This window comes from Podarcis cretensis, assembly GCF_951804945.1.
Source record: "Podarcis cretensis genome assembly, chromosome: 1".
Lineage (NCBI taxonomy): Eukaryota > Metazoa > Chordata > Lepidosauria > Squamata > Lacertidae > Podarcis > Podarcis cretensis.
This window is the reverse complement of record NC_137170.1, coordinates 140,749,382-140,769,520: the sequence shown is the minus strand read 5'-3', so window position 1 is coordinate 140,769,520 and position 20,139 is coordinate 140,749,382. Positions and strand designations below refer to the sequence as shown.

Here is a 20,139-nt window from a genome sequence, read left to right as displayed (position 1 = left end):
CTGCCTGTGAATGCTTTAAGTAATCTGTTGTAAAATCCAATCAAACAACTACAGATTTACTTGCAGCTTCGAAGATGGAAATCCATGAGGAGCATGCAGGCCTTTTTGCAGCTGAGCCATTAGGCCCAAAGGAACCAGAGAAAGGAAGTAAGACTAGTGAGCAACCTATACACGATGCCTTACTTCAACAGCCAGCAAAAACCGAGACTTTAGAAACAACAGAATCACAAGGCAAAGGAGAAGAAAAAATGTTCCCAACCCTGTCAGGACAGACCTTAGATGCCAGTCCACAGAAGAAAGAAGACAGGAATTCTATAAAAGCAGATTTTGATTTCACAGGAGAGCCACATCTACATAAAGAACCGAAAGATTTGTCAACAGAGCTGCACAAAGAAAGTAAAAGAGATGAAAAGGCTCCAGAGGCCCAGAAACCTGCCGCTGAAGCACAACCCTTCAGGTCTAGAGATGGCCAGTTTGATGCTATAAAAAGTGACTTTACCTCTCATGAAAGCATAGGTTGTTTCTCATCTTCAGAATTTACAGTGGGCCAAAAAAGCACAGTTAAAACTGTGTTTTCTTCTGAAACTTTGCCAGTTACTCTACATAAATCTGAGCCACATGGTAGTAGAAACATGATGCAAATATCTACTGCTTCAGAGATTGCCAAAGATAGAAAAATTGACAAAGAGCAAGCAAAAAAACATGAAGAAGAATTTGAAGTATTGACTTCTCATGCCTCAAAACAAATTACAGTGCAGACGCCCACCCAGAATGTTCCTCTTTGGGAGGAAGAGAAAGATATGACAGAGGATGAAAGCGACGAGGAGGGGTACTCCCTTTCCAGTGGACAAAAGCCCAAGTCATCTGGTACTCTCAAAGCAGAAGCAGAGTTGGAGAAAACTGAGGTTTCATCAACATGGGATATTAAAAAAGAGGAAAAGCATGGCACAGAGAGTTCTACAGAAAGACTCAGCCAAGAATTACTTCCTGAAAAAGTAAATGAGCCTTTAGATAAAGCTGTACTGTCTGCAGCAATAGAGAAACCCACTGCTGAACCCAGCAAAGAATCTCTGCAAGGAAAGGATGGGAAAGGGGAAGTGTTCTCAGCTGCAGATTCAGAAGCTCACAAAATGCAGATAGAGGAGGATAAATCAGGAATGTCTACATATTTTGAGACTTCCACCCTTAAAGATGAAGCTTTCAAGAGTGACATCCTACAGCAAGGCAATGATTACTATGAACTGAGTGTTACTAAAGAGGAGACCTACGACCCTTACCATAAAGATTTCATCATATCTAAGAAAGACACTGAGCAATTTCAGCCAGAGGCATATCAACACACCAGCATACCTGCTCATGAAATGGGATACAGCACCCTTGCCCAGAGCTTCCCAGATGATTCTGAGGAACCTAGTTCCCCTACAGAAAGAATGTACACCATTGACCCAAATGTATATGGGGATAAGAGAGAACTCCACAGTAAAAATAAAGATGACTTAACTCTAAGCAGGAGCTTGGGGCTTGGTGGGAGATCTGCCATAGAGCAGAGGAGTATGTCAATTAATCTGCCCATGTCCTGCTTGGACTCTATAGCGCTGGGGTTTAACTTTGGGCGGACACATGACCTTTCACCACTAGGTTCAGATATTATGGATAATGCTAGTGGCGATGAAGGTGATGATTATTTGCCAGCCACTACTCCAGCAGTAGAAAAGTCTCCCTCCTTCCCATCAGTGAGCAGGGAAGAAGATGAGAAAACTGAAGAGTCCAAAGTAAAACAAGGAGGAGAGATCCAAGTGGAGCCTTTGTGTGAGTCACCCTTCCTGGCTAAAGATTATTACAAAAACGGGACTGTAATGGCGCCTGATTTACCTGAAATGTTGGACTTAGCAGGCACAAGGTCCAGAGAAGCATCTGTGAGTGCAGATGCTGAGGTAGTCCACAGGAAGTCTGTTCCTTCAGAAGCAGTTGTAGAGGACAGTGGAGTGGCCCAGCTCCTCATGGCCGACGAGAACCATATGACTCTAAAAGCTGACAGTCAACTAGAAGATTTAGGTTACTGTGTTTTCAATAAGTACACGGTGCCAATGCCATCTCCAGTACAGGACAGTGAGAATTTGACAGGGGAAAGCTGTCCCTTTGATGAAAAAATTAGAAGAGGTGTCGTTGCAGACCTTTCTTTGATAGAAGTGAAGTTGGCAGCAGCTGAGAGAGCCAAAGAAGAAAGAGAGGCCTCTGGGGAATCAGCAGTTTTAGGCAAAGAATTTGAGCAGGAGAGAAAAGCTATTGATAAACTAGATACTGTGCTAGAAAAAAGCGAGGAACAAAGTGACTCTAAAGACGTTTGTTCTCATGAGGACACTGAACATGAAAAAGCAAAGCCTGCTCCAACTTTAGAAAATGCAGGTGATAAACATATAGTTGGACTGGAAAAGAAAGGTTCTTCATTATCTGAGAAAGAAAAAAAAGCTGTTCACATTGCTGAAGAGACAGGCAAGGCAGAAATTTCCTATAAACCAGACTATGATGCTATAAAGCATGAGATGGATTCTGCTGCTCGGCAAGTTGAGCAAGAAAACCAGACTAAGTTAGGCGTTCATGTCACAGAGCCTGTTACAGAGCAAGGCACAGATGAGGGTCAAGAAAAGACCCTCTCAACATTGCCCCAAGATTCTGCAAAAGCAGAACCTGCTCAAATGAAAGATGCCAATAAACTGTCTGAAACTGATGTTAAGGAGAAAGGAGCGAAGCCTGACCTGGTTCACCAAGAAGCAGTAGATAAAGAAGAATCATATGAGTCAAGTGGTGATAATGACCAAGCACAAGAGGGCTTGCCTGTAGAAACTTTAAAACCATATGATGACAAATTAGAACTAGAAAGCCCTTCTTTGTTGGAAGAGGAGATGGCATCACAATTGACAGTGGAACAACCAGTTACAGAAAGAGGTGCATATAAAGCTACCAAAGACGAAACAACTGAAATTCAAATGAAGAACATATCACAGCCTAAGGAAGATAATGTGGAATCTCTAGGATTGGAAGGCTCTGTAAAAACTGAGGCATTGCAGAAAGAAGAACAAGAGAAGGAGAGTAAGCAAGCAGAAGAACAAGAGGAAGAGAGTAAGCAAAAAGAAGATAATGAGGAAGAGAGTAAACTAGAGCAAGCAGAAGAAATTAAGCAAGAACAGCAGAAGGAAAAGATCATGCAGGAAGGTGAGGAAGAGAGTAGACAAGAAGAAGAAAAGAGGAAGCAAGAGGAAGAGATTAAGAAAGAAGAGATTGAGCAGGAAGAAGGAGAGATGAGGCAAAGAAGCAAAGAAAGGGACTTTGAGATACCTGGTGAAGAGCTTAAGGTGTGTGAAGCTGTCCCTGGGCAAATGCCTGAACTCAAAGGAGTAATAGAGTCTGTGGTTACAATTGAGGATGACTTCATCACAATAGTGCAGACCACAGTCGATGAGGGAGAAACCAGCTCCCACAGTGTGCGCTTTGCAGAAGCACCACCGGCTGATACAGAAGAAGAAAGCGTCCATCCTGAAGTGGAGGTGGAGGTGGTGACTGATGTCGAAGCAGAGACAAAAGAAAGCTCTCTGGAAGCTCCTGGCTCCCCTGAACAAGAAGAAATCCCATTGACTGATTACAAGACAGAGACGTATGATGACTATAAAGATGAAACAACCATCGATGACTCCATCCTGGACACAGACAGCATATGGGTGGATACTCAAGGTGTGCCTTATCCTTTTTTCATTTTTTTGTTTCTGAAATTATTCATTAATAATTAATAATTAATAATAATTAATATTACCACATTCAACATTCAGGAATATTGTTAAAATAATGACAATAGGAAATAATCTGATTTTTAAAAATGAAATCCCACTGAAGCACTATTAATATTTTACTAATTCTGTTTTGTTGTTGTTGTTGTTGTTATAATTTACTCTGATCCTGCAGATGATGATAGGAGCATCATGACGGAACAGTTAGAGACTGTTCCTAAAGAGGAGAAGGCAGAGAGAGAATTGCGGAGACCGTCTCTTGATAAACATAAAAAAGAGAAACCTTTAAAAACTGGGAGAGGCAGGATTTCTACTCCTGAAAGAAAAATAGCTAAAAAGGAACCTAGCACTGTCTCCAGAGATGAAGTGAGAAGGAAAAAAGGTTCATGTAATACTATCTTTTTCCTATAATGCCATACTGTGAGTTGTTCACCTGTTTTATAGGAGTATTTTAGCAGTACTGTTACACATTTAATCAAGAATATTCATTTGTGTTAACAGCAGGGCATTCAGTCTACATTGCTTCCAGCCACTCCAGTTTAGGCTGATGATTTCTTTCTTTTATGGAGTAGTAAAACATCCGGTATGAGAATTCAGCTCTGCTTACTTGGATTCATTAATATCAAATAAATAACACTAGCATAAAGTCACGTATGTACCATGACTTTGCTAGTGCTCTGGGTAGCCATGTGGCAATCTTTCCATCTGCTTAGTTGCTGAATCTAGTATGTAAAATATCCCACTATTATTCCCCATGTGCAAGAGGCAGAGAATTGTCAGTGGGCACCAGTCAGGGGCGCGGGTGGTGTTGTGGTCTAAACCATTGAACCTCTTGGGCTTGCCGATCAGAAGGTTGGCGGTTCGACGGGGTGAGCTTCCGTTGCTTGTTCTCAGCTCCTGCCCACATAGCAGTTCGAAAGCATGTCAAAGTGAAAGTAGATAAATAGGTACCGCTCCGGCGGGAAGCTAAACGGCGTTTCCGTGCGCTGCTCTAGTTCGCCAGAAGCGGCTTAGTCATGCTGGCCACATGACCCGGAAAAACTGCGGACAAATGTCGGCTCCCTCGGCCAGTAAAGCGAGATGAGTGCAGCAACCCCAGAGTCGTCCATGACTGGACCTAGCGGTCAGGGGTCCCTTTACCTTTTACCAGTCAGATCTGTGGCTCCACTGGGTTTTGAGCCCTGGTTAATGTCCAGCATTTTGTCCAAGCTAAAGTGAGGCCTAGATCCTGCAGATCTGTCATTTAACAAAAAAACAACAAAAAAATACCTCCATTGTTTGCACCAGTGGAACATAGCACATACCCTTCCAGACATAGCCTTGGAAGCTGCCTAGTACAATTGCAATGCTACATGGCAGGAGTGTGCAGGCTGGAGTGGGAATATGCCCTCATTCTATGCAGTTTGTACAGAAGGTGCCTGGCTTGCACGGTCAGAGTGTGGTGACAGGTAAAGTGACACTTGCTACCCAATCAGTTGTTGCTTGCAACAACTACGAGTCGTCTCTGGGCCTTGGTAGGCTCACATTCTAACTGAAGGTCTAAAACATGGTACCAACAGCCAAAATGTCATGTTGAAATATATTTCGGTTTCTTGGTTTTTTTTATTTCTGATTGTATGCTCTTGTTTTCTTGTCTATAGCTGTATATAAGAAAGCTGAACTTTCTAAAAAAGCTGAAGTTCAGGCTCACTCTCCCTCCAGGAAAATCATTTTAAAACCTGCTATCAAACATACTAGACCAACTCATCTCTCCTGTGTTAAGCGGAAGCAGACAGGTGATTGTGCTGTCTTGAATTTATGCAACGTGGCTGGCAAACATAGACATTACTATTGTTATTATTATTTGTAATCTCATTGCTCTACTGGCTGCTCTGGTTTTGATTTTAGTTTTCTTACTCCCCCTTCTGAGACCTTTTTCTGCTGTCATGAATGATACTGCTTTTTTGTATTATGCATTTGTTTGTTTGTTTGTTTGTTTGTTTGTTTGAACAGAGACCATGATCATGTATGCTTGTCATGCTTGGATTTCCCAAGTTCTGTAGTTGTTTCTTGGCATTGTGGTTTGACAGTGGTGTTGTAGAAATTTCTCTGTTTTGCCTTGTTCTGTTTTATTTTCTCTCTCTCCATTTTGCTCTGTTCTGGTGGGAAGTGCTAACGGCTTTAAACCATGGTTTACATTTTTTTCATCTATATCCCTTTTTTTCCTCATGCATAATAATAAGAAGAAGCATTTCAGCATTGCTCGGCTTGTATTTATATTGTATGCATTAGCTGTTTCAAATCTATTAACGTATTTTGTATATTGAAAGTTTTATGTATTGAAACACAAAACCTTCAGGGCAAATTGAGCTCTGCCAGGAAGTGGAAAGTGAAGAAATCTGTAGTCACTAGGAGTATGAATCTATAACTTTCCATCTTTTTCTGCAATGAGGACATTGGACAATACAGGAGGGGAAAATAAGGGATTCTTTCAGTTTATGCATCTCTCTGTTGCCATTCAGAGGAACAGAAACTTGGGCTTTCCAGGGCTTTCCAGGCAGCGAGTGGAAGCATAAATGGATGCAAACCTACAAGGAACGATGCTGTGTGATTTGCACTGAAATGAAAAAGAATTGGATTTGCACAACCCCACCATTTTAGTTGGATCTGTGTGCGGAAACTTAAGTGGATCATGCACATGCTCTGCCTCTTCACACATTCACACAGTAACCTTATTTGATCCCTATCCTTCAAAGGGAAGAAGAATAAAAAGCATCCTCATTCTCTTTCAATACTTTTATGTAAAGAATTCATCAGATGATTCTACTACAGGAAAAATGTTTCCCTCACCCAAGCACTGGAAAAATATTCCCACTCAGTATTTTCTTAGAATATAAAATTGTAAATAGGTGTGTCATTTAATAACTTACAATTATAAGAACTCTTGTTGTTAATAGACTTGATCTCAGTATCTTCAGTTTAATGCCGTGTAGTAACCAAAACCTGCAAAGCTTTTTAAAAAGATTAACCCAAATTATATTGAGAGAAAGTTGGCCTTTCAGTTATGTTTTTGTTTTTTTTACAAAAGGAGGCTATATTTCATTTTCAAAATAGCTGTACAGATTATTCCTCATCCACTACACAAATAAAACTATAACTAACTGTAACTCAGCAAATATATCCACATAGTGTATTACATAATATTTTGTGGTCTATGCATGTTGATTCACAAAATGAGTCATTAGGCACAGTTGGACCCACTAAAGTAAGGTTCATGCCAGTAGGGCATGCGGGTGGAACTAAGTGCATCCCGTCCTGTTTCTGGGTGGATCTTTAATGGGAACACTTTTAAAATCAGCATGGTAACACACATTTTTTTTGGGGGGGGGGATCCTCTTAAACCTCTATGTTTACATGGAGGAGACTATGTTTTTCTGTACTGTTCCCCCTGAGGGTGAAAGAACGTTATCAAATCATCTCAGTTTAAAAGTAAAAATAAAAAATTAGAGGAATGAAAGTAATGCCCATCCATTGGATTGGACCATCATAAAGGAATTCACAGGGCTGCAGGTTCTGAAGTGGGCCCATGATCCAATACTGGCTGTTAGCTACTGTTCAAATCAGATGAGTCTTTTTTGGAATCCAAGTTCAGCAGATTCAAGACCCCCCACTTCCAGCCAATCCTTGCAATATATAGTAACCACTATCTGGATTAGGGTTTTGAGACAGAAAAATGTGCAATTACTATAACTACTGGGTTCTGCTTGAAAAGATCACCACATGGTGATGTTAACAATGCAACTAGATGGCTGGCTGTAGCCTTTAACTACATTCAGCCTTTTGCCAAGTGAGTTGCGTTTTCTCTGACTCCAGCAGACCCTCAGAAACCCAGAGGTGGGAATTACAGGAATCTCCATGTTAGTAGAAACCCTACATATAGCCAGTGTATACATTTCTATGATTAATTTCCCTGACTTTTTCCTTAGGTAAAAACAGCTGTTGGTGGCTTCAGGCTAAGTAGAGGTGCAGGAAGAGAGGGAGATAATTTTTTACCTGCTATCTGTCAATTCAAAATTTCCCTCCCTGTCCCCAAGGAGAAAAACAACTGGTTGAGCAGTTTTGAGCAAACAATGGCTGGCACGCACGCACATGTGTGTTGGCAACAATGCTCACTTGTCATATGAAAGCCTCTCCTCAGTTTTCTGTTCCACATGAGCAATGATCAGCTGTCAATATAAAGAATACATGAGAGGCCTAAGAGATGATCTAGTCCTCGCATGTGGAAATCCATCATCAATGCAAAGAGAAGTAGGTATTGGTGCTGCGATCCACAGTTCCCTACCCCCATAATGGCTGAGCTTGAAGAAATGTGCCTTCTGCATGGTTTGTGACAGCAAACCAGGATCTAAAAGTGATTTTCAGATCCTGGCCTATTTTCTCTAATTAGAGTTTAAACAAACCATAGTTCCCCAAGTTCAGTTGTCACAGGGAACTGTAATTAGCTTAGTTTAAAAATTAGGCGCAAAAACATTCTATCTCTTCTGAAGTGGAAAAGAGGAAGGGAACAGGGAGCAGACAGTCTCAAGGCCAACTGTGGCTTGTGCATCTTTATGAACTTGGTCTATAAGTAAAAGGTTTAGAGGCTTTTTAAAAGAAAAAGCTGAAAATGCAGGGAAGGCTTCCCCCTGTAATGATAGCCTTAGAGATCTTGGGAAGCTGGTAGCCAGTGCTCTTCTCTTAGTCATGAAAAGAGTGCAGATTATTTGACTGTATTAGGCCAGCCTTGTAGGTGTTTCTGATGGATTTTACCCAGTTTTCCAGTTGCTAATTTCTAAGCAGGAAAAGATAAGTCTCTCAAATGCTAGGATTGTGAGCTGATGTTGTTAATGTCCTTGTTTTAAAATTGTGAATTTTGATGAAAGAAGTGGTAATTGCAAATCATGGGTTCTTCAGAATGCTCTTAGTTTTTTATAAAACATTTCTCATATTCTCTTTTTCTTGTTTGGGTAAGCAAATTCAAAGGTCACTAGCAGGTATATTTTTCTATAGTAGTAATTTTGAACATATTTACATGGAATGTAAGTCCCATTAAATTTGTCAGTGGGACTTTCTGCTGTGTAAACATGCAAAGGATTGGCGTTAAGAATGGTAATAGAGCTTAGGTTCTAGAAAAAGAAACTAATTCATAAAATCAAGTATACCTGCAGTTGTTCCAGATTTTGATTCAGAGTGGTTTTCCTTCTTTCTCAATACACAGAATGGAAAAGAAAAGAAAGGAATTCTTTTAGAAAGCATTTTAAGTCACCACTACCATCCAAACATTGTCGTAATTTGTACTTCACACTTTGATTGGTTGAAAATGTAAGACTGTTCTTCCTTTGTGACATCACAACATTGATATCATAGGGCAAACGGGCATCAGCTCAAGCTATGTGAACTGGGTCAAACATGTATTAGGTTTGTCTTAATCACCTTAAATTTCATGGTGTATGCCCCAGGAGTAAATATGTTTCTTGCATGATTAAACTGTTAGCCAAACTCCAAAGGACAGGGTGAAGTCATGATCCAGGTTCATTGTTCAGATGGAGGAGTTGTTATGCTTTCAGGTAAGTCAGCAATAAAGGTGTTTTGCCCTCATTTCAGAGCATTGGATTATTGGTTGGCAGTGGATGATTGGAGTCTAATAAAATGAGAGGTATTTGTTATGGGGATAGGTGAACAGCAGCAGAATTTATAGGGGGGGAATTATACAGGCATTTTGTACTGAACATTCTCTGCCAGATATTGTTTGACTGAAACTCTTTCCTTTGTCTTCTGCTTTGATACTCTCCACTACAAATTATCATCTGTCTTTAGGTAGGATGTTATTTAAGTGAGGGTCACATATCAAAGGAAAAGTGCAGTCATGTTGGCAATAAACTTGAGTTCAAACCATTGGAACTGTAGGCAAACAAGTCTTGCCACATTTGCCTAGGCCAATGAGAATCAACCATAGGTGCCTCAACTAAAATTTGAAATAGTTTAACAAATGGAAGACTCAAAGATGCCTTTTGCCCAACAGCTGCCTTAGCAAGCATTTCATAAACTGCTACTGTTATTAACAATGTGTGTACAGTTCAATTATCAGCGGATGATCAAAATAGCAGAGCACATTCAAGCTCTATGCATGTTTTATAAATACCAGGAAGTAAACTTGGGGATGGGGAGGGGGGGAGTGCAGATGATCTTGCTCGCTCCTCCCTCTTCATCATCATTTTAGTGACCTTGTGGAATGATTTTTCATTATACAAGCATATATTGCACACACTGGATTTCAAAGTACCAACTGTGGATTCTGAACTGGGCCCCTGGTCCGGTCCAGGGTTATGATTCATCATGATCAAATAATATGAGTCTATTTTAAAATCTGAGTAGAGGGGTTTCCCTGCTCATCCCATGTTCACAAAAGGTCAGAGAAAGATACTATGATATTATGGTTGTTGATTGCCTGAAAAAGATTCCAAAATTATCCAGAACTCACGTTACCTTGGAAAGCTTTCTACATCCTTGCCCAAGACAGAGAAAACCAGATAACCTTTCTTTATTTGCTAGTTTGAATTTGTTTTTTTAATTAGCATTAGCTATTGCTAATAATGAATTCATTTGTGTCTTAATATTGCATGGCAATTCAAACTGAATATGTTAAGGGTGAGTTTGAAATTACCATTAAGGGTCTTTTTCTTTCTGTGTACCTAATAGCTGCTGGTGGTGAAACAAACCAAGGTCCTGGGGTGTTTAAGCAAGCAAAGGAAAAACTTTCAGTGAGTAGACTTGTTTTCTTTTTTATTCATGTTTTCACATTCATTTTTGTATTCCAGATGGTTTTATGGTCATATCTGAAAGACAGGTGAAAATCTTTTAGAAACCATTTGCCAGTTTTAAGACAATTGATTTTCAGAATTACTCATATATTATTAAAACTTCCTAATTGGTACACACTGTAGAATGGAGATTGGCAACATATTAAGCTACTAAACTATGTATTTAATTTTCGACTCACTTAATATGGTACAACCACAACAACCTCAATTGCACTATTCTTTACCAATTGACTTCCATCTACCAGTGTGGAGGAGACCAATTTACTTTCCCCCTAAATGGAAGTACTTGCATTTAAATCTGATTTAAAGGGCAACCTGAACTACGGTATGTTTGCTCAAAAGTAAACCACATTGAATTCAATTGGACTTACTCCCAGGTAAGTGGGCTAGCACTGCATTCCCAGTTTCAGTTACTTTGACCCAGAAATCAGTTTGCCAGGGTCATTATATGAGAGCAATCCCATACCAGCTTTACACTGAGCTGAAGATACACCACCACGTTCACTGCTCAACCTGGGAGGAAAGTGGGAAAACACATAAGTAGAAAATTCAGAAGCAGCAGGAAACACTGATGAAGGACAAGATCCCATGTCCCACTCAAACACAGAGGGATCCTTTAATTCATTAAGATGGGGGACATTCCCTGCATCATCATACACACATCCCACAGATCAGTGTGACAGCACTCCATTTCCTTCAGCCCCAGCAGCAGCGTCAGCAACAGCCCCATCACTGTGTGTCCCCGGGTATCCCTACAGACGGGTTCAAACTTCTCATGGGCTCAATACATGGAAAGGGGAGGAAAGGAGAAAGCACACAGTGCAGCTACCACATAGCTTCCTGCTCAAGGGTTCTTCAGAAAGCATGCACAGCTCTCCTGGAAGAGTGGAGCAAGTTGCACCCAGAAGCAACCGACAGATCAGCCTTTCTCAGCCTGTGGGTCCCCAGATGTTGCTGAACTCTCATCACCCCTAGCTAGCAAGGCCAGAGCTCAGGGATGCTTTGAGTTGTAGTCCAACAACATCTGGGGACCCACAGGTTGAGAACCGCTGCAATAGATCAAGATGCACACTGAAGCAGCAACCACCTCCAGTGGCTCGCTCCATAGGGCATGCATGAGACTGGGAAGCAAGAGACAGGTATTTGAAGCCCACTAGAGGAAAGGGGAAGATATGTCCTCACTCAGTCTTTACATTCATGTAGGGGAAATGCCATGTTGGTGGCAGAAGAGAGGGTGCCCCCAAGACTGCAAGCACCACCGAGCAGTTCTTTTCAGCACATGACATTTGCCCTAGCTTCAAGTCCCAGTCAGACACTAGGAGCAGAGCAATTGTCGAAGGAGCTTATGCTTTATATACTGGAGATTTCTGGTTCAGATCCAGAGAGGTGTATCCCCATATCACATACCCTGTCATCTGAATTGTGGTCATCTTAAATGAAGGATATCCTGTGCTAACTTACACAATATCCTGTGCTCTATCACGGTGACATGGCTGAGGCATGGGGACAACCATTTATGCAGGGGCTGCTCATTTTTTAAAAGCTTATTCTTGTCCTGGTAAAATCAAGGTCTGGGGCTGCCACGTCAGGGCTGGTGTAAATTTACACCATTGGGGCATGGCTGTGTATCAAAGGAATGCAGGATACAGCATAAATGTGCTCCCTTCAGTGTGCCATCCATATTCCACCCACAGCTCTGCCCCGTTTTGGCAGTATCAGGGGAGTTCCACTGGTGTATCTTTCATGGCAGCAGTGTATTGTGCTCTCAGTTCCTACATCCCTAAAGAACAGAATATTCTCAGTGCCTAGGTGAAATAACAGAGGCAGCATTCGAGCTTCCAAGCATGTAAACCAGTATACCATGCTAACATGCATGCTAGAACTACTGACCTAGTTGTATACAAGTGCAGACCTCCTGAGTCACAAGGGCAAGTGCATGGACAACCCTGCATGATACACTTTCCTGTCCATCTGTTTGTATGGATGGGAATGCAGGTACCCATTCACCAATTGGAGCTATTGTCACACATCCTTGATCCTTGGATCAAGTCTCATGAGTTCAGTAGAACTGCGAGTTTGCGTCCACATCCCTTTCACAAGGTGATTGTTTTCAGTGGAAAGAATCGTGTGGTTGCCTAGTCACAGTGCGTTGCATCAGCAACCTATCCTCCTCAAATGCCTGCGTGGCCAGGGACCAAGTGGACTTTATCCAAGGTCTTAGTGCAGCAACCTTAACAGGCAGAGTGGCCACTTGGCTACTGGTTGCCAACCCTCATTATTTCCTCCCTCATCACCTCTCCCACCACCCCATGAAGAGGCATTTCAGGTAGCAAAGCTTGAAATGGGGCAGGTTTGAAGGAGAGAGAAGGAAAAATGAAGAAAGACTCATTCCCCTCTCTCTACTTATACCTCTCAACTGTTTAAAAACTCTGGCCACAGCGTGAAAGGAGAGAAGGAGGAACTGTAGATATATGGAATACACTACACATTTTTGGCTGCTTTCTAAGAAACCAGCACGCATTGTGATTCCTACCTCATCCTGTCTACAGCCTTCCACCTCCCCTGTCCTTTTTTTCTCCCCTGTTGTAATAGCATGTTCATAGGCAGCAGGGAGGAAAAGAGAAAGGAACAATGAGAGGAAAAATCATGAGGGGAGAGAAAGTAGTATTTGGCTGTGAGGGAATCAATGCAAAAGAGTGGATGGGGTTTGCTTGTGGGGGGTTGAGCTGGGTGGCAGTTCATCCATTTATTCAGCTGACAGCCATAGAGTGAGAGAGAACTGTAATTCAAAGTACACTATTCTAACAGGGAGCTATTTCATTGCTGTTTTGCAAATAGGTACTCCTGTAAAAAAAAGGACATCATAGCTTCTTTCGCTAGTGTGCCGTACAGACAGTTGTCACCCCACCCCCTTCACATGTTTATCTCTCTGCACAATGAAAATCAACTGGAAAATGGGATGTAGGCTGCTAATTAACAAGTACCTATATATGTTGTTTTAAAATTTCTGAACTCCATTAAGAATCAATATTGTTAAATGCTTAGAGCCAGAGCCAGATTTGTGATAAATCAATGGAGCAATGTTAATGAAAGTTGTCGCTTGTGTCATTTTGCTGAATTGTTAAAAGAAAATATACACTTTGCAATTCCATTGTCCAAAAATAGAGGTGTTAGCTAACATTAGTCACACTCAGAATGTATCCATTGAAATCAACTGACTTAAGTTTATTGATTTTAATGGGTTTACTCTGAGCATGAGTTACTTGGATATCACCTGTAGTTGTCACCCCTTCTATTCTGAGGTGCACGAGTATCTCAGTAGTAATATATATATATATAATTCCCCTGAGTCCCCAAAGTTTTATTTAAAAAACCTGATATTTCTGGCCCATTTTTAGCATAAACTTTTATTTTGTCTGAGGAAAAATCTTGGGGAACAACCACTGCAAAAAGATTTCCCTTTTTCTAAGTACATTCTCAAATAAATGAGGGGTGTCTTATTTTATATATATATATAAACAAAACAAAACAAATGGTGCGTTCAGATTGCCAAAAGCTGAACTCCTCTGCGCTTTCATCTTATGCTGCCACTGCAGGCATTTTTCTCCTGGCCTGACATGAGGTGAGCTGGACTGGAGAGGAAGGTGGCCTAAATCAGCCACCTAAGATGACAGAAGTGACAACATTCAGACCACCCTACATTCTCCTTTAGTTAGAAAAATTAGGCCCACCTCACCATCTCTCCCTTGCGTGTAAATAGGACAGACCTGTGAATAAAGAAACATGGCTGCTCTGCCCCCTTTAAAGGTTTGGTCCTGTGTGTGTGTGTGTGTGTGTGTGTGTGTGTGTTTAACTAAACTTTGGACACCTTATTTAAAGGTCACAACTTTCTAGAACATATTAAATTATGCTCATGTTCAGTCATGTTGAAACAAATTATTGGGCTTTTGGACCACAGAGACTGCCAAGGTACCAATTAACAATGCATAATTAACATATAATTAATGTACAGAATTGCTGCCAAAAGTTGTGGTGCCTTACATGGCTCTAAAGGGGGACAAAGTCTCTTTGCCTTAAATTGCTCCGAAAGGGGATCAAGTCGTGGAGGGCAGGCCCCATCCTTCGCTCTTAGCTATGAAGGCTTAACAAAGCCACTTCTTCCTAATAATAATAATAATAATAATTTATTATTTGTACCCCGCCCATCTGGCTGGGTTTCCCCAGCCACTCTGGGCAGCTTCCACAAAGACCAAAAATACACTAAGATGTCACACATTAAAAACTTCCCTGAACAGGTCAGAAAACATCATATGGCTTTCTATAGAATCATAGAGTTGGAAGGTTCAACTAGTCCAACCCATTGCAATGCAGGAATCTCAGCTAAAACTTCCCTGACAGATGACCATCCAACCTCTGCTTAAAAACCTCCAAGGAAGGAGAGTCCACAACCTTCTGAGGGAGTCCGTTCCACTGTCAAACAGTTCTTGCCTTCAGAAGGTTTTTCCTTATGTTTAGTTGGAATCTCCTTTCTTGTAACTTGAATCCATTGGTTTGAGTCTTACCCTTCAGAGCAGGAGAAAACAAGCTGGCTCCATCTTTTTAAAAATTAGTATGATTTAAAAATTTCAAAAATGTATTGATTATTTAATATTTCAAAAGCTACCTGCAAAATTTCATATTGGGATCTCAATGGGATCAGATTTTTTAAAAATGTACATACATGACTGCATACACATCTCTTCTTCTGTGGATGGCTGGGTGGAAATGAGCCAGACCTGCGTTCTGCATTTGCAGCAATGAGGAAATGAGCTGTACTTGCGTTTTGCATTTGCAAAAACACAGCATGTTTAAAGTGGTGTCTATATATAGATATAGATACATAAAACTGAAATGGGATTCTACTTGATGACTCTGGTGGTGGATAACAGTTTTGCTGCTGTTGTTTCTTTAAGACTTTGTCTTTAGTATTTGTCATTTCATCTGTAGATGTGTATACATTTTTAGTTTTTGCATTTACATTCTCAAATTCTGTCATCATCATTGTCCAATATCTTCAGATTTCTACCAACAGAAGTGTTCTGTCATTGACATAAAGAAAATAATACCTAGTCGGAATTTTGACGGGAAAATCGAGAAGTTTTAAAAAATTAATCAGCATTTCATCCGTGGCAAGGGAGTTCTTTCAAATTTTATCAGCTTTTATTTAGTAGGCCTAAAGCATAATTGAGTTAAACTAGAAAATATGAAATTTAATCCATTTTGGCACTAAAAAGCAGAAACACTTCATTTATTTACATTTTTACATATTAAAAATCAATGTCCACTCCCAAAGTGGTTTGTATGTTAGGTTGTCACTTCTTGTCCATATTTAAAACACACACACATGTATTTCTGATGCAGCTTCTAGCAATTTGGGCATCCTGAAGGTAACAATAACTTGATACTAAATGTTACAATCATTAGTAATAAAGTTTTTTATCAGCCTGGGCCTGGAGGAAGACTGTGGCCCAGTAGGTGGAGCATTTGCTTTGAATGCCCAACTTCAGCCTTTGGTATAGACTCTTACATACCATCCAGCATTCCGCAGATGAAAATAGGGATAGTTCTCACTCTCCCCCAAGTGACCCTCCTTGACCCCCCATATCAAGACTCCTTGCACTCTGCTCTGCTTCCTTTTTCTTCCTGCCCTGGGCAGCCCTGCCCTCTGCCTGCCCCCCAGAGCCGGCATGTCACCTGAGGCTGGGCCTTGGCGGCTGCAGCCTCTTCTCCTCCTCACCTGCTTTTCAGGAGGGGCCACGGGATGCTTCCTCTCTGCCACCACCATCACCATTGCTCCGATTAAGCGCTGGCTCATGCTCCAGCAGGGAAAATAGGGACATTCTGAGATCAAATCAGAAGCTTGGGTGGCTTTTGTAATTCCAGGACTGTCCCTGGAAAATCAGGACACTTGGAGATCTCTCAGATAGGATGGGATTATCTCAGCCATGGAAAGCCACTGCCCAGCAAAGTGGACAGCCTTAGATGAACCAGTGGCCTGACCATATCTTATGCTTATGAACAACAGTAAAAGATCATGTTTGAAATCTGAAAAATATTCCCAATCTCTTTATTCACATTACTTTTTTAAAAAAGCAACAAAACAGCCTCATTTATACATGTGTACCTTAGGATATGCACACATGGTGATTTTTTTAAAAAGAAGTTTTGTTTTGCAGTTTGTTTTCCATATTGCATGCATTTTCTGTTTACACCATTGTCCATGTTCACGTTGTGTTCCTTCTGTTTGTTTTCTCATGACTAGACTTCTTCTTTGTCAAAGATTCCTGCCTCAAAGGTTAGAGCAAAGTCATTGCTTCCTCCAAGACCCAGCTCAGCTTGCTCATTAACTTCTACTAAAAAAGCTTTGCTTGATGCAGACAATTATTTTGCCAGGCCCTCTTCCGCAGGCCCAAGAGACTGCTTGCCATATTCAAAAACAGATGCTCAGGTAAGGCAGCAGAGTAAATGTAGTCAGTGATGGCAAAGAAAGGGCCAGAGGTGGATTCTGATCTGTTTGCTTACACTCTCTTCCCCTTGCCCTTCTCTGAACACAAATAGTTCACACTGACAAAAGAGCTGTAGAGCAGGAGTGAACAAACTTCCCCCTGTTGAATTCAAGAAAAAACACTGTCAGATATTGCCTTTCTTATTACAAGACCCATAATTAGCTCCTATCCTGAACTGGGTTTGATTAAAACCCTAGGAATCCATCCATTTAGGCTGGAGAAACATTATACTTTTCAGTGCTGGAGGTAGTGTGTTCAGTTATTATTGCCTCAGGTAAGCAAGTTTTGCAAACTTTAAAACATTTTAAAACATTTTTTTCTCAAAAACACGCAAGCACCATTTGATTAAGGACAACTGTTGCCAAAGAAATGCATGCACGCAAAAAGGCAGTGATGTCTCTGTCATACCACTTTAACCACTCTTAAAAACTGTTAGTTGGTTCAAACCAAAGTTCACAAACCTAATAAGCTTTTTGCCATAAGACTACAATAGGATGAGGCCTAAATATTACAGGTGGGGGTGTCCTTTTGACTTTTCGCTGCAGACTTGAGACTAATACTAGTGTAGTCATAGCCAAACTAAAATCAGCTATGCTCCCCTACCCCAGCCTGCCAAATTACTCAGTTTTGCCTGTATCATCTCACTTTGGTACGGTGTAAGCAAAGTTAAATCCATGTTGGATCCCCTCTGGAGGTAATAATCTCACCTCTAGATGCATGGGGGCTGGAAATTAATCTGTCTAGGGTTGATCTGACCTTCCTTACCTTGACATAAGGTTTGAAGCTCTTGCTGGGGAGAAACTGCTGGAAAAATAAATGTCATCACAACAACTGCATTTTACCCGTTTTTTAAAAAAATTAAAAGCAAAAAAACCCAATTTCTATTGTTTCTCCTAGGACGGTGTAACCAAGAGTCCAGAAAAGCGTTCCTCTTTACCAAGACCTTCCTCTATTCTACCCACCCGGAGGGGCCTGTCAGGAGACAGAGAACGAGATGAAAATTCTTTCTCACTGAACAGCACCATCTCTTCATCAATGCGACGGACCACCAGTAGGTTTCTGTACCCTCTAACTCCCCCTCCACATTTTCTTTAGCCTGCAGGTGCACTTTGTGTGAATCTCTTGAGGTCTCTGTGCATATCAAAATGATACAGTATAATACACCCTCTTATATTATTTACAAATTACAACAGAAAAAATGTATGCTGGTCGCCAGAGTTTTGTACATACAATTTACACACTCTCATATCCCCTTCTACTCTTACCCTGAAGCTCTTGCTCAGCATCCTGGTTTCCCTAACACACAACATTTCTCCTGAAGGTTCTCTCCACTCATTTACACCAACACCCCAGAATGCCCCTTAGCTTAATACTGAACCACCTACAACCTATCCACCATCCCATCCCTTCCATCATGTCAGGGACTGGCAGGATGCTGGCGAGTGTGCATCGGGAAAACGGGGGCTGGAGTCTGACTTGGGATTGGAAGGCAGTGGCTTGTGAGGACCTGTACCAGTCAGAAGGCAAGAGTCAGAGGCAGGGGATGCTTCAGCACTGGAGGGTAGAGCACAGGATGGGTTGGGAGAAGAGGAGGAAGAGGCAGGTCAGGCAAGTGAAGGACCGGTGCTTCACCCTCTCCTGCACCACTGTGTCCCAGAACCAGAAGCAGATTGAAAGGGGGTGAGCAGAGGAAGTTTCCACGCAGGCGTAGTCTCCATCTGCATGTGTGCATTCCGTCAGGGAAAGCTACATAAACTGTTGGAGGGGGGGAGACCCCTGTTGCTGCAACTGCTCCATAGTGTATGGACCTGGAAATAGATGCTAGATTGGTTTTCTGTATTGCTGTGAGAATAAAGTGAGTTAAGGAGGTAACATAGGGTGAAGTAGGCGAAAATCTGAATAAGTAAATGCCATTAGTTTATTCCTGGTGAATGTGCTTGGGATTGCAGGTGTACAACGGTATACCTGTTAAGTGTTAATAATGACTTGGAAGTTCCATTTCACAAAGTGGGACTTGCTTTTTAGGAAACGTGCACTGAATTGAGCTGCATTGTTGTTGTTTAGTCGTTTAGTCGTGTCCGACTCTTCGTGACCCCATGGACCAGAGCACGCCAGGCACTTCTGTCTTCCACTGTCTCCCGCAGTTTGGTCAGACTCATGTTTGTAGCTTCGAGAACACTGTCCAACCATCTCGTCCTCTGTCGTCCCCTTCTTCTTGTACCCTCAACCTTTCCCAACATCAGGGTCTTTTCCAAGGAGTCTTCTCTTCTCATGCGGTGGCCAAAGTATTGGAGCCTCAGCTTCACGATCTGTCCTTCCAGTGAGCACTCAGGGCTGATTTCCTTAAGAATGGATGCGTTTGAGCTGCATAGCTTGGAGTAACTGAATTTGCAGCCTCTTCTTAAAGGTAAAGGGACCCCTGACAATTAGGTCCAGTCACAGTTGACTCTGGGGTAGCAGCGCTCATCTCGCTTTATTGGCCAAGGGAGCTGGTGTACAGCTTCCGGGTCACGTGACCAGCATGACTAAGCCGCTTCTGGCAAACCAGAGCAGCACATGGAAACACTGTTTTCCTTCCCGCTGGAGCGGAACCTATTTATCTACTTGCAATTCGTGCTTTCAAACTGCTAGGTTGGCAGGAGCAGGGACCGAGCAACGGGAGCTCACCCCGTTGCGGGGATTTGAACTGCCGACCTTCTGATCAGCAAGCCCTAGGCTCTGTGGTTTAACCCACAGCGCAACCTGCGTCCCTTAGCTTCTTGCTAAATACATGCCAAAATGACATTGGCATTATTTTACTCACTTGCATTTCTGCTCTCATAACAGAGTTATGATCAACATGTTTTAAAACAGATCCAGTTTGGTAAAGTTGTTCAGTTGCCTTAAGCAAAGGAGCTTTAGAAAAACATTCCTTTTCCTTTTCTGTGCTATTTACTCTCATTTACTAAAGTGAAGATTCATTGAAAAATACGC

The 20,139-nt window shown here is 41.6% G+C and overlaps 1 protein-coding gene and 2 long non-coding RNA genes across 39 annotated transcripts in view; 1 reads left to right on the top strand and 2 right to left on the bottom strand.

Annotated features, from left to right (window-relative positions):
* Window positions 1-20,139, bottom strand: part of LOC307220561 — a 320,367-nt gene that overhangs the window by 201,103 nt on the left and 99,125 nt on the right. The gene's annotated exons all lie outside the window — the stretch shown is intronic.
* MAP2 (microtubule associated protein 2) overlaps window positions 1-20,139 on the top strand; it is a 323,285-nt gene that overhangs the window by 272,727 nt on the left and 30,419 nt on the right. For 24 of the 37 annotated variants that reach the window (XM_079975430.1, XM_079975463.1, XM_079975460.1 and 21 more), the window contains 6 exons: window positions 67-3,729; window positions 3,958-4,164; window positions 5,423-5,557; window positions 10,500-10,561; window positions 16,923-17,108; window positions 18,064-18,217. In XM_079975430.1, coding sequence (XP_079831556.1) covers window positions 67-3,729; window positions 3,958-4,164; window positions 5,423-5,557; window positions 10,500-10,561; window positions 16,923-17,108; window positions 18,064-18,217 — 4,407 coding nt within the window. Of the gene's footprint in view, window positions 1-54; window positions 3,730-3,957; window positions 4,165-5,422; window positions 5,558-10,499; window positions 10,562-16,922; window positions 17,109-18,063; window positions 18,218-20,139 lie in introns of all 37 variants that reach the window. The other 13 variants (XM_079975449.1, XM_079975444.1, XM_079975443.1 and 10 more) reach the window with 4 other exon arrangements.
* Window positions 5,467-9,320, bottom strand: LOC307220313. The gene is made up of 2 exons (XR_013840831.1): window positions 8,963-9,320; window positions 5,467-7,987 (listed from the first exon to the last, which is right to left on the bottom strand). It is a non-coding gene; the product is annotated as an uncharacterized lncRNA (long non-coding RNA).